Below are 14,076 nucleotides of genomic sequence, written 5' to 3' on the forward strand. Positions count from 1 at the left end.
AGCAGGTGGGAACGGAACCTTCAGGTGAGGGAACACCTGCTGCTTAAATTTCTCCTTAAATCAGAATTTATCAGCTCCTTCCAAAATTAAATTCTCCCTTCAGGTTTTGCCTCTGGGGGTTGCTGATCTGACACCACCCATCACCATGGTAACAGATTTTTTTTTTTTAAACGTGGGCTAAGTTAATGAAACAGTGTTTAGTTAAAACTGTTAACATGCGTTTGCGTGGTTAGTTTTTATTCTGACGCCAGGGGACGCTGTGCTGTGGGACTTTATTTCAGCAGTGATAAACAACCCCAACACTTCAACCTGCACAGGAACTCAGCCGAGAGCATCTCACTACGATGGACTGAAGAGGAACGTGTTGATTCCTGCGTTCTTCATCGGTGACAGGATCTCACACGAAGAGCTTCCGCAACTGCAGTTTGAGCAGCTCCAGCCTGTTGCTGCTCTCCAGCGCCTCCCGCAGGCTGCTTGCCTTCATGATCTTCTCGTGAGCTTCATCAAAATGTTTCTCTCCGACTTCGCTCTTCACACGTTCTCTCCAGGCCGCCAGCTTCGGCCGGCCGGCGAGCACATCCAGGCCAGTGGCCAAAGGCTGCGGAACACAAGCACATGACCTTCTCAGAGGGTTCCATCACGGGAACTGAGGATGAGCTTCGGCTCAATGAGCTCGAGCATATTAGATCTGGAAGTTCTCATTTCAATCTTGTCAGAACAACACATAGGAAACATAAGAGAGAACATTCTGGGGACCTTGCATAACATGGTTGAAAGATCCTGGAAAGGTTCTACGAAGGTGCTACACATCCCACACCTTTACAATGCGCTAGGAGTTTCTTAGTTCTCAAAGTTCTCTCTATGACCTGAGGAGAATGTTCCATTTTGGTTAGTGGCCACAGCCTAAAGGATTTTAGAATGAAGAGAAAGAACCTCAACAGGGTTCTCCTTAAGATCTATGAAAATGGTCTTACTCTGACTTTCCAAGAAGAAAAAGTTCCCCAACAACTGCATACGTTCTCAGGATGTTCTCAACACGTCCCCACTGGTGGATGGACACGTTCCCGTGAAGGAGGGACATGCAGCCATATTAGGGAACAACAGAACATTCAGTGTGTTCTAGCACTGTGTAGGGGTTCGTGACAGTAGAACATTCCGTCTTTGTCTTTAGTGACATTGCAGGAACCTTTAAGAACCAACCAATGAGGTTCTTTTTGGTTCAGGAAGTTTGCTCAACTTCAGGTTCCTCCATTTACGCTGAAACCTTCCTCAACGTTCCCTGTACGGGGAACGTGATCTCACCTGCATGATCCCCATGGCAGCCACCAGATCCGCCACCGAGATCTTGTCTCCAACGAGGAACGGTTTGTCCTGGAGAAACTTCTCCTCCAGCAGGTGGAGGGACCGGTTCAGGTCCTCCACAGCGGCGTCCATCTTCTCCTCGGGGACGTCGGCATCCATGACGACGGGGAACAGCGTCTGTGAGAGCAGACGAATGCAGTCTCAGCAGAGTCTAACGCCACAGGTGGAGTCCAGGCTCTACATTTGGAGTTTTGCTCTTCTCCTAAGGAACCCTCAAGAACTCAGACGTACCACAGAGCTTCAAAGAAAACTGACAAAATGTAAAATTCATCCAGAGGGAACTGAACTGCCGAGCGCTCGCACGGTTCCCCTGTGAGTCCATTGGGCGGATGAGGACAACTGCTGGCGCTCAGACAGCAGAAATGTGTTTCCTTCCAGATGGGTGGAAACACTGCCTGATGACTCTGTGTGTGTGTGTGTGTGTGTGTGTGTGTGTGTGTGTGTGTGTGTGTGTGTGTGTGTTTAGCCTGTTAGCTTGTTTTCTCCAGCACTGTCCTAATGTCTCTGGTATCAGCAACTAAAGTTCCAATTTGCTCGACGTACTGGAGACAGAAACCTGCCTGAACCTGACCAGGATGACGAGGCTGCGAGCTTCCTGATCCGTTTTTTTTCTGCCTCTGGTATCAGGAGTGTATTTGATACGTAGAGGCACTAAAAGGAGAAGTTCTCCTCATCGCTCTCTGCTGTTACAAGAGAACATTGAGCAACAGCTGGACATTTGACTCGTCACCCTTGGATGCAGTCCAGGGTTTCGCAAGCAGGGTTTCAGCCCATGAGGGGACCGGCACACGTGTGCAGGCGTCCGTTCCGTCTGGACGGCGGTCGACCGTAAAAACACAAACAAACAAACAAACAAGTTGTTTATCGATGTTGTGATGCCGAAGAACCGCCAGATGAATCAAAGCCAAGGATCAGGACAGTCCTGACCCTGAACCCCAAAGCACGTTCAGACTTTCAGTGGCATCGCAACAAGTCAAGCGCGGTTGTGCCGGTACATGGAGCAGGACCGTACCCGCAGCAGGAAGACCTTGGACCCGTGGGCTCGGAGGTTGGTGTGCTGCCAGGACAGGAACTCGTCAACGCGGGCTCGCCGCTGCAGCTCCACGGGGTACCAGTGATCCGCCACCTTGTGTTTCTGCGCCAGGTACTGCAGGATCGCGACACTGATGACAACAAAGACACAACGACCAATCAGAACCGAGCAGAACACACAAGCCCGCTGGCGTCTACGGGGAACCAGAACCCTCACACGACTGTTCTAACATGACTGAGTCACGGTGGTGTGAGCGGGTCAGAGAGCTCTGGCCGAGTACCTCTCCGTCAGCACGAAGCCTTCGTCCCTCATGACCGGAACCTTCCTGATCACGCTGATCCTCCCGAACTCCTCGCCATACTGCTGCCCTGGGACAAAGACACACGGAGGGAGAACGTGACTCCTGCCCTGGAACCTGAGAGGAGGACCAGGGACCGTGGAAGCTCTCTGTTCGTGGTGATCGATCCAAATACTGATAGTATTGGTACTGATATTGATTGATAGCAGTGTTGGTACTGATATTGATTGATAGCAGTGTTGGTACTGATATTGATTGATAGCGTTGGTACTGATATTGATTGATAGCGTTGGTACTGATATTGATTGATAGCGGTGTTGGTACTGATATTGATTGATAGCCGCGTTGGTACTGATATTGATTGATAGCAGCGTTGGTACTGATATTGATTGATAGCGTTGGTACTGATATTGATTGATCGCGTTGGTACTGATATTGATTGATAGCGGTGTTGGTACTGATATTGATTGATAGCAGCGTTGGTACTGATATTGATTGATAGCGTTGGTACTGATATTGATTGATAGCGTTGTTGGTACTGATATTGATTGATAGCCGCGTTGGTACTGATATTGATTGATAGCAGCGTTGGTACTGATATTGATTGATAGCGTTGGTACTGATATTGATTGATAGCGTTGGTACTGATATTGATTGATAGCGGTGTTGGTACTGATATTGATTGATAGCCGCGTTGGTACTGATATTGATTGATAGCGGTGTTGGTACTGATATTGATTGATAGCCGCGTTGGTACTGATATTGATTGATAGCAGCGTTGGTACTGATATTGATTGATAGCGTTGGTACTGATATTGATTGATAGCGGTGTTGGTACTGATATTGATTGATAGCGTTGGTACTGATATTGATTGATAGCGTTGGTACTGATATTGATTGATAGCGGTGTTGGTACTGATATTGATTGATAGCCGCGTTGGTACTGATATTGATTGATAGCGTTGGTACTGATATTGATTGATCGCGGTGTTGGTACTGATATTGATTGATAGCGTTGGTACTGATATTGATTGATAGCGTTGGTACTGATATTGATTGATAGCAGTGTTGGTACTGATATTGATTGATAGCCGCGTTGGTACTGATATTGATTGATAGCTGCGTTGGTAATGATATTGATTGATAGCGTTGGTACTGATATTGATTGATCGCGGTGTTGGTACTGATATTGATTGATAGCGTTGGTACTGATATTGATTGATAGCGTTGGTACTGATATTGATTGATAGCGGTGTTGGTACTGATATTGATTGATAGCGTTGGTACTGATATTGATTGATAGCGTTGGTACTGATATTGATTGATAGCCGCATTGGTACTGATATTGATTGATAGCGTTGGTACTGATATTGATTGATAGCGTTGGTACTGATATTGATTGATAGCGGTGTTGGTACTGATATTGATTGATAGCGTTGGTACTGATATTGATTGATAGCGTTGGTACTGATATTGATTGATAGCGGTGTTGGTACTGATATTGATTGATAGCAGCGTTGGTACTGATATTGATTGATAGCGTTGGTACTGATATTGATTGATAGCCGCGTTGGTACTGATATTGATTGATAGCGTTGGTACTGATATTGATTGATAGCGTTGGTACTGATATTGATTGATAGCGTTGGTACTGATATTGATTGATAGCGTTGGTACTGATATTGATTGATAGCGTTGGTACTGATATTGATGTGTTAACTGTGAAAGAAATACTGAAGGATTACTTTGATTATACATCAACCTGAAATGTTAGAAATATCGGTATCGGTGATATTGGTCCTGTATTTATTTGGTATCCAACGATACCGAATCTCGCAGGATGGCACACCATAGTTTCTTTTCAGTTCCAGAACCTCAGGACGGTTCTTACTGGTTCTGAAAGAGTTAAACTGTCCGCGCCCTCACGGGTTAATCAGCCACCGCTGCAGCTGGAGGCTCTTGAGGGTTCCGAGCAGATCGGAACCAGGTTCGGACCTGGTGCAACACGGTCCAGGTCTGCACATCCGCTGTCTAAACACTCGCTGAACGAGGTGACGCGTCAGAGGAGGATCCGGGTCCTTCAATGTTACCTGCGAGGAGGTCTACGTGCTTGAACTCGAAGTGGATCCCGACCGCCCTCGCGAACAGGAAGACGCAGCAGCAGGGCTGCGAGTGCAGGTCCAGGTAGAGCTCCATGGGTCCGGGTGTTGGCGGCAGCGGACGGTCTGTCTCCAGCACTGCTCCGTGTTCACAGCTCCGTCTTGCGCGGAGCTCCGCCCTACGCCGCCCCAGGACTCCTGCCGCGGGGGTGGCCGGCAGTGACCTCTGGTGTCCGGAGCCGGAACGACAGCAGAGAGAGGAGCTGGATGAAGCCTGTAACAGTTATGACGTCATACTAGATCAGGGGTGGGCAACCAGGTTTTCCCTCCAACCCAACACTTTAACAGGAGAGTCCACTGATTAACACTCCTCTGTGGCTGAAGGTGTGTTAATCAGTGGTTAAAGGGTTGGGTTGGAAGGAACACCTGCACTCACAGGGCCCTCAGGGCACAGGGTCGCCCACCCCTGCACTCATGGTTTACCAACTCTCCAGGTCATCCTCTGGTATAATCCAGGTCTCCTTAATCCAGCCTAATGATCAGTACTCCACAAACACTGGGAATACGCAGATATACAGTAATTTAGGGTTTGTGGAGAAACGGACAGATTAAATTCCCTGTAAACTGTTTTTATGCTTTATAATCCGTTCTGTTGTTTTATGTTAATATTGACTGTTGTCTTTTTCTGAGCTAGTCGTCATGTTGATTTCTGTAAATATTGACTGTATTAATGTAGAAAAAAGTTATAAATTCTTCTACTCATTTATTGTGAAACTGAAAATTGTATGTTTTATTTCATTATTGTTCTGCTCTGTTCTTTCTTGGGGGGAGTTTTTTTTTAAATAAAAAAATAAATTTGAAAGTGCTATTTAATTACAATCTGTTCAACTTGAAGGAGGAAAACTCTCCCCTCCGTCACATGATGGCGCCAAGCAACACATTTAACCATTCATGTTGGGATTTTGATTGACAGCCTGGAATTGCAGCAGTTCCGGCTAAGCACCACCAGAGGTCAGTAAAGGCTGCAGGTTCCGCGTCACCCCGTCAGGTTCACGTCAGTTCAGGAGTGAGCAGACGTCACTCTGGCCGGTGGGGCTCTGTTGTTTACGGCGAAGGCGGGCCTGCGACCCTCTCACCTCCTGATGGAATGCGGGAGCTGCATGAGAGGAGTGGTGATGACCCGGGAGGAGGTCAGCGGGGTCAACTCACAACACTCACTGCTTCTCCTCACGCTGAGGACGTTGTAGTGAGTCGTCCCACCTTTAGCACCGTCCCTGCTGCGGATCAACAAACCAACGACAACAGGACTTTGCACCTCAGAGAAACAGAAAACAGCATAAACAGTCATTTCCAGAGGGATTTTTAAACAATCGATGAACTGATTGCTATTTGTCCTTCATTCATTCGCGACATCAGGCGGGTCAACGCCTCTGCTTCTTCCTCCAGTCACAAAGTTGTTTTCTTCACTAAAATTACAGCAGAAGTCATTTCCTGAGGGACTCAATGTAAACAAGGCCGTGACGTCACCGAAGGAAAACCCGGATTAGCGCCGCGCACTCGTCCGCCTCTGTCTTGATCTCCCATCACCTCTTTGGCTCCTTTTGTTGTGGCGAGGCCTGCCAGGGGTCAGCCAGGGTCACTGAAGAGGGAGAGAATGTGGTTTAATGCCGTCAAACCTGCTAATAACCCCAATTGGGTCTGTTTAACCCCTCCAGGGCCGTTTTCCACGCCGCGGCCGTCAGGGCGGCAGCAGCTGCAGGCTTCCACACGCGTCTGTTTCGCATTAAACGGACACATGTGGTCTTTGTTTTGAAACGTGCGACTGACACAAACCCAAAAGCAGCCGTATGAAAAATGGATTTCTCAGGCGACGGATTGAGGCTGAACTTTGTCGGAGTTTCACATTAAACAGGAGGCATCCTAATGACAGGAAGTGCGTTATTGGCGCTAACCCTTCATTCAGGGTGACGGCGGAGCGCCGCTGTCATCTGAAACATCTGAGAGCGAATAGAATCAGTTTCCACGATCACACGTGTGATGTTTCAGCTCACATGTCAGAGCTGCGTGTTGCCGTGAAGCACGTCTGTGCTCCGGGCTGAGGTTTATTCACACAATGGCTCAGTGTTCAGCTCCAGGATACATGGAGGTTGATGGACACGTCAGCTGTGGCAGGGATCAAACCTGTGACCTTTTGTATGACCACACAATCCATTTAAGCAGCAGACCACCCTGCAACGGCCCCAACAACCACCGGGCTCCTCAGTAACGTTCTTAAAGGATAAACGCGCTGCTGTTCTGCATCACTGATATTCAACACCTCAGGAAGACGAATTCAAGTCAGGCGAACTTTGACAAAAGTCGGCCGACACAACTCTCCTGTGCTCGACACCTCCAGCAGGTGAGTGAGAACACAGTGGATGGCGGACGTTATGTCAGTGTTACAGCGTCACAATCATCTCATCCTCCTCATAATATGAAGACTGCAGAACAAGACGTGGCAGCACCTCCAGCCTCAGGGGGCCTGCAGGCTGATGGCTCCTCCTTGAGGGTGTGCGAGCCAAACAAAAGCCTTGAACACGTGGTGTCCTGCAGTCGGCCATCACCTGCTTGATCAGGTGCACGATACGGAGACGCTGGCCTCCCGCGAGCGCCTCGCACTTCAGTCGTGTGTTTTGTTCGGTGTTTGCATCTTTTGCTCTGAAAAGGAAGAAAAAAAGAATGAGGTCCATCATTGTAGTGTGTGTGTGTGTGTGTGTGTGTGTGTGTGCGTGTGTGTGTGTGTGTGTGTGTGTGCGTGTGTGTGGTGTGTGTGGTGTGGACAGACAGCTGCTAGCTGCATCAGGAGCAGCAGAAGGAAACAGCTGCTTATCTGATGAGATCTGCAGCTCGATTGCAGCGGGACACAAAGAAGCCGAAACAAAAGCTGACTGTGGGTCTGGAAGTGTGATTTATTTGTTTACTCTTGACCAAACCAACCAAGGTTGCAGTTCATGTTCAGATGAATGCTGTTGTCTTGTACACCGACGCACGACGCAGTGGATGAAATCATTTGAGGAGCATCAGCATTCTTAGGAGGGCAAACATCCCAGAGGACTCACACCGGTGCTGCCACCAGTCGGTTGTGTAACAAGAATTCTTGCGTGTTTTTTTTTTTTAATGTCGCTCCGTCCTGTTTCCGGGGAAGTGACAGTGCAGCCAAACATGAGGAAAAAAAGGGTCCAAGAGAGCGTTAATCTTAGCATCGATGCTGCTGCTAACACGGTCGCTCAGCAAGAGAGCCCGCGCCACCTCACCTGGCGGGGCTTTCAGTGCTGTGGAAGGACGATAATGTGACACATTTTTATCTGTAACATCTGGAATGGCGCTGTGGCGCCACACCGTCAGCGGCAGAAAACACGTCAACACGTCATTTCCTGGAAATTACAGTCTTCAAACTAGCATCTAGTGGTCAGTGAAGGAACTGCACCACGTCGAGGCACTAATGTTCAAGAAAAGCGCCACTTTGAACATCAGCAGTGGCTCCACCCATCGAACTCCTCCGTTCCCAGGAGTGTCTTCATCCTTTCAGCCCTGCCGTCCGTCTCCCTCGTGAAACTCCAGCATCGGCGTGTCTGTGCACCAGAGGCACGTAAGCAGATCTTTATTGGACTTGGCAGCCGCTGATTTCTTTTCTAATTGAGAGCTGCTGTCATGTGCTGGCACGCTGCCACTTCTTGTAAACTATCCCAAGGTGGGAAGTGTATTGGGACCATCTGTGGGGAACGTGAGATGACTTGTTGATGAAGCTGGTGGGATGACAGTGGCCGGAGGAGTGGCCGAGGACTCGTTCATCCTGCAGCTTGAGTCCTGGGTCCTGCTCAGGAGACCTGGAGCTCTGGACAGAGACTGTTCATCCTCCCTCATGTGACCTTTCCTGTGACCATCTCTCTGACTTCATCCCCCACCAAAGAACCAACCAATCCTGAGCCAGCTCCATGTCTAATCGACCTCTTAATATAATCAATCTGCCTCCAGCGACATTAATTCCAGCCCCTTGTCACTTCACCTCTGAAAGAACAGGCCTGCAGTTTGCAGTTTCTCGTCAGGCGGTCAGACTTTGTTAGGGACTCTTTTCATGTCCAAAGAGCCCTCAGAAACCTGACGGCCATTAAACAGGAAATCACTGCTACATTCTTTGCTACGATTAGCGGCTGTGATTATAGAAATGATCTCAAACTGACTCATAGAGAGCTTTTCCTGCACAAAGGGACGGAGGTAGGTCACGAAACCTCCAGCTGAGCTGCTCAGACGTTTAATCTCACAGCTGCAAAAAGAAATATTCCTCCTGAGCTTCTCAAGTGTTGTATTCTTTCCCTCTTTATCTTTACGTTCTCCTGTGAACCACAAGCACGTCTCCTTTCATGTTCGTCATCATCCGACGGTTCCTTCTCCTCCTTTTATCCGGTAGTTGACCTGTGACATCGCTGGGTTGGCCATCAGGACGCTTCTAAGGACATTTTGAAATTTCATCAGCCTCGACCTGCAGCTTCATTCTTGTAGGTCTGGGGTTTATTACAGGACACTGTGGCGCTAAACGGTGTCAATGACACACAAAAAATGAGAGAGCAAAAAAAACCAGTGTGGTCATAAACCTCAGACGACTTGGAAGTGTTGCTCATATCCTGTTTTGTGATGTCATCGCTAATCAAGAGTGTAACGTTTCATGTTGGCTGGGTGAGAAGAAAAAAATGACATCCCATTTTGATCCAGAACTGAAGCTGACATCCATCCGTCCATATGTCACAGGACAGGAAGCAACACCAGGCTAGGAGCTGGTTAGCTCAGCTTAGCATGGAGCTGAAGCAGGCAAAAATTCTCCTCTCTGGGGGACTGGGCTTTGAGTGAAACGCTAGCATTAGCATGCTAGCATGGTGTGCTTGTTATGGTACAAAGCAGGTGCCTTTAGTTGCTACATTTTGCTAACTGTGCTAGCATATGCTAACAGAGTTCAGCTGATTCAGAGGACAAAAGCTCTGTGAGCGTCGGTGACATTTAATTAAAGGAACAGTCCCAAATTCTGGGAGCTCAATTCTGCAGGATCAGAAATTTGGAGCACGACGTTCCAGAAGATAGTCAATAAACAGGACCTTTGAACAAAGGTCAAAGGGCAAATTGATAAAAAGCAAGAACTTCCACGCTGGGGGGACGGCGAGGAGCCGGTTGGGTCCAGCAAGCAGATCTGAGTCTTGAAAATGAATGACACATCTAAATCAAAAACATCGGCAGGACCAGGACGGAACGTTCTCAGGAGCATTCTCAGAACAAATATTTGAGCTGAGAGGCAGCAGTAGTTGTGCCATGAACACTGTAGAAGTTGTAGTATCGGCAGATGTACAGTATGTACTCTGCAGAGTATTACCATCAGTGGAGGAGGTCTTGTTGCAAGTAGCAGAAGTAGACTTTACTAGAACTCATGTGGGTCTGAAAGGAGAAAAATCTTCTTTCTAGTAAAAGTACTTCAGCAGAAGTAGTTGGTTAGTATTGAGGCTCTAATACTCTTAGAATAAATACTCTTAGAATAATCCTATTGCCATGCCCCTGCCTCTGAGTCACGCTCGACATGCCACATTTTTGTTTCGCTCCTGCTGCCGCTGCGCGGATCCGCAGGTGGCGGAACAACGCGGCGCATCATCTGTTTCCAGTTTGGGCGCGTGGCGGGGAAAGGGTTAAGAGTCACATGGTAGCGGGTGGTATTATCAGCCCGCGGCTGTAGAAAAGAAAAAAGAAAAAAAGAGAGACTCTATGAGCAGGGGAAAAAAAACAGAGGAGAACAAAGAAATCAGAGTCTATTTAAAGCGAAGTCGCCCCGGACCCTGCAGCCCTGTGACTCCCGGCGCTGCGCACCGACCGCACTCCGCTGCGCCAAAACCCGCCCTGCCAGTGCACCTCCGCGGCTCCTGACGGCGCTGAGGATGCGGACTTCTCTGGTCGTGTGCTGCTGCGTCTTGGCGCTGCAATGCCTCCCGAGCACGCTTTGTGTCCCGGCGCGGAGATCCAGCAGGTACAAAGTGGCACCGGTGAGTTCTCTCACGCTAAGATTCGAACTCCTGCTGCGCACGTTTGGACGCTTGAATGGCGCAAAAATGACCCGCTGAGCGCGTTAGCGAGGATGGAAACCGATTCATAGGTTTGCATTTGAAAGGAATATGGAGAGTTGACGGTCTTGATTCTTTCTGTGGGTCTTCCGACCCTTACACACACACACACACACACACGCACGCGCGCGCCTGTTGTAGTGTTTTTGTGCAGAACTTGTTGCAAAAGTGATCATAAAACCCTAACGTGCACTTGTAACTCACGGGGCTGCATCGAACAATTAGTTTCAATTAGTCATCCGGGTATTTTCACAATCGTGCTGCGAAGCAAAAGTCCAGAAAAACTGAAAAATGCCTGAAAAGTTGCTGCAGTAACTTGTTGTCCGTCCGCACCTCAGAGATCTGGTCGGTTCCAGACGAGGTGAAGAGCTGTGAATCCTGAGGTTCAAGAGTCGGAACCTGAAACGATTCTTTCCTTATTCAATTATGGGGGATTCATTTGCTTTCAACTGATTTGTTATTGCTGCTCAAGTGAAGCAGGACTGTTCTGGCGCTGGGCCTCTTTCCCAGGACGCATCAGGACCAGTCAGGTCAGTGTGATGGCTGACTGGAGCTGACCTGTCACCGCCATAACGTCTTACAGGGAACAAATGACTATCATCATCATCGTCGTCATCGTCATCATCATCGTCATCATCACAACATGTTTTTGTGAGCTCAGCAGCAGCAGGGTGAGCCATGCTGCAGGGTCCAGTGAAACGGGCCCTGACGCTGATTCTGTTTACTTCTGTAAAGCGCAGGCTGCCTGTCCTGACTGAGGGCGGCGGCAGCGGCGGCAGCGGCGGCATCATCACTGCACCCGTGTGTTGAAGGGTGTTCAAGCTTGCTGCTTCAGGAAGTTCCTCCATCAGGGAGTTTTTAATCACTTCGCAGCCTCAGCGTGTCCAAAGATTCACTTTTTCTTGTACTTTTTATGGAACATTTTCAGAAGTGAAGATGTGTGTGGACTGCGGTCTTCCTGTCTCACACCTCCGTGTTGTCGAGTGTGTTACCACGTGTGTGTTACAGCAGTTTGACAGCGTGCACAGAGGCTCAGTGTCGAGGAGAAGAGCCGCTGCTGGTCGTCAGGAGGTGCCGTGTAGTACTGCAGTACTGATGTACGGTCTGGACGATTGCACCGGGCCGGGGCTCTGCTGAGGAGAGCAGAGACGCTGCTGAGTCCCGAGTCAGCAGGGCAGGAAGCAGTAATAACAGGTCTGACAGGCATTTTGTCAACAACACCATAAAAGCGAGGGGGTCCACCATCAGGACGCGTCACGGCGGCGTCAGCGGAGAGATGCACTTTTATGTTTTAGTGGCTTCTCCAGTGAGGGATTATTTATCTTCATCATCTCATGTTCCTCTCAGTAATGTGTTTAGTCCCCTCTCGACTCGTCGCTCTCTGGTCTTCACCCTTTGCTCTGCGGTATCTTAGCGCTACTTCCTGTAGCAAACGTTTAACCTTTATTTACACGAGCTGAGCTGGCGCTGACACAGGAATGTCCTGTTTACAGGTAAACAGAAAATACGTCATTTTTCCAAACAAACTGGAGAAGCAGCGTTACGAGTGCTGGGGGAGGGACAGGAGATGAGGTCTGGTTTGAAGCATCAGCCAATTATAGTCTCTGGTTACGCTGACAGTCATAATCCCACATTATTCTGAACAAGACAGTGTTTTGATTGAGGTTGTTTGTCAAATGTTTGATTGGCAGTTACCAGCTACGACGCTCAATGCAAAACACACGACGATACAAAACGTGGATTTACTGTGTTTGTCCACCTGCAACTGGAACTTTGGAATGAGCAGCAGCTCCTGAACTGCCGGGCTGCGGTGGCGTACGGTGGGGAGAACCGTCGGCGTGGGTCAACTTTGGCAAAAACAATACAGATGAGACAAAATTGAATCAGTCTCATTTTAGAAAGTTCACTGCTTTTCTCTCACAGGTTTGAGTTTACTTATTTAAATTAACTTGTTCAGTTTGGAACAAAGTGTGATAATAATCCTGCTATCAGAGAGTAGACTGCCTCCTAGTGTCCTGGAGGCAGACATGCTTCTGTCAATATCTCAGTTCCTCTGCGTTCTTGCGTATCAGGACCAAGACTGGTCCATTGAGAAGCCTAACTCTGCTGCAACTGAAGCAACGCCAGCAGCAGTGCAGGTAAACCCTGTGATGGCGCCCTGAGTCTCTGATGGCTAGACCGGCGGCGCCATGCGGGTCGACTGATGTACGAGCCACAAAATGATGTAAAAACCTGCAAAGATTTCATAGCGTAATTCAGATGCAAACGTGTCAAAACCGGCTTCAGTGATTCTCTCTGATGAGTGCTTGGACTGAGGAATGAGTTGACATAGTAGGAGTTGTACATGGCAGTAGTCGTAGTAGTTGTACTGGTCGTAGTAGTAGTAGACGTTTGTCTCCTGCCAATTGTCTGATAATTCCCGTGTCCAGCAGCTTTAGCAGTCGGCATGGAGCAGCGGGAAGAATCCTGCCTGGTAGGACAACTTTATCAAAGAGGAGGAATGTGAGAAAACCTTGGAATGTCGGCAGGTTCCACCTCGGCCTGAGACTGCGTCTGCTCGGAGGGAAAGATAACAAAAATAAAGCAATCGTGGATGCACTGACAAAGGAACTCTGGAAAACTGCATGCGGACCATTGATGAGGCGTTTCAAAGTCTGGCGCGTCGATGAGGTCATCGCCATCTTCCTGGGTCTAGAATTCATGAAACAGCGAAAGGAGAGCCTGAGCTGAAGGATCATTTTAGCAACTTCTACAAAACCGAACACTTTTCCACACGTGAGCACGCCTTACAAGTCAAAAACACGCGGCTGAAGCCACAAACATGATTTAAATGCACAAAGATGAGTCGATCACGCCATCGATTACATCATATGTGTTCTCAGGCATGTCTGTGTCAGCACTTTTTCGTTCTAAATGGAGGTGTACTTTTAATTAAAATAAAAAGAACACAGGAAAGTGTTATTACCACAGGTGTCAGTGGAAAACAGGAGAAGATGCGTCTCCTGTCAGCGTCACGTGGCGGTGCCCAGTCTCCACGCCGCACCTGTGGTGAGGACGCTGTTGTGTCTGCTGGTGATTCCACTGGAAAGGCTAATCAGTATTTCTGGTGGCTGTGGTTGACAAAAGAGCGTCTGATTACACAGGCCTGGA

General features: G+C 48.5%; 2 protein-coding genes and 1 long non-coding RNA gene across 3 annotated transcripts in view; 1 reads left to right on the forward strand and 2 right to left on the reverse strand.

Annotated features, from left to right (window-relative positions):
* Positions 1–238: 238 nt before the first annotated feature.
* On the reverse strand, positions 239–5,001 carry gstt1a (glutathione S-transferase theta 1a). Its single transcript, XM_086205748.1, has 5 exons — positions 4,784–5,001; positions 2,676–2,763; positions 2,375–2,525; positions 1,303–1,479; positions 239–598 (listed from the first exon to the last, which is right to left on the reverse strand). Exons 1-5 carry the CDS (start codon positions 4,887–4,889, stop codon positions 398–400), a joined length of 723 nt encoding a protein of 240 aa, XP_086061874.1. The 5' UTR covers positions 4,890–5,001; the 3' UTR covers positions 239–397.
* A 5,484-nt stretch (positions 5,002–10,485) lies between these two features.
* Positions 10,486–14,076, forward strand: part of mmp11a (matrix metallopeptidase 11a) — a 28,167-nt gene continuing 24,576 nt past the window's right edge. The window contains exon 1 of the mRNA XM_086205749.1: positions 10,486–10,848. Coding sequence (XP_086061875.1) covers positions 10,744–10,848 — 105 coding nt within the window. The 5' untranslated portion in view covers positions 10,486–10,743. The remainder of the gene's footprint in view (positions 10,849–14,076) is intronic.
* LOC147259667 (uncharacterized) overlaps positions 13,934–14,076 on the reverse strand; it is a 6,234-nt gene continuing 6,091 nt past the window's right edge. Inside the window, exon 3 of the long non-coding RNA XR_015116353.1 lies at positions 13,934–14,036. This is a non-coding gene — a long non-coding RNA (uncharacterized LOC147259667). The remainder of the gene's footprint in view (positions 14,037–14,076) is intronic.

Source organism: Aulostomus chinensis, chromosome 6, assembly GCF_037954235.1.
Source record: "Aulostomus chinensis isolate RoL2024-O1b breed Wild chromosome 6, RoL_Achi_v1.0, whole genome shotgun sequence".
Taxonomy (NCBI): domain Eukaryota; kingdom Metazoa; phylum Chordata; class Actinopteri; order Syngnathiformes; family Aulostomidae; genus Aulostomus; species Aulostomus chinensis.

What these genes read in the sequence shown, in the direction of transcription:
- gstt1a (XM_086205748.1), bottom strand. Translation starts at nt 4,889, where the DNA reads ATGGAGCTCTACCTGGACCTGCACTCGCAGCCCTGCTGCTGCGTCTTC. An exon ending in GCACGTAGACCTCCTCGCAG is followed by an intron (nt 2,764 to 4,783) that starts GTAACATTGAAG and finishes TCTTTGTCCCAG; the next exon opens with GGCAGCAGTATGGCGAGGAG. An exon ending in CCAAGGTCTTCCTGCTGCGG is followed by an intron (nt 1,480 to 2,374) that starts GTACGGTCCTGC and finishes CTGCTCTCACAG; the next exon opens with ACGCTGTTCCCCGTCGTCAT.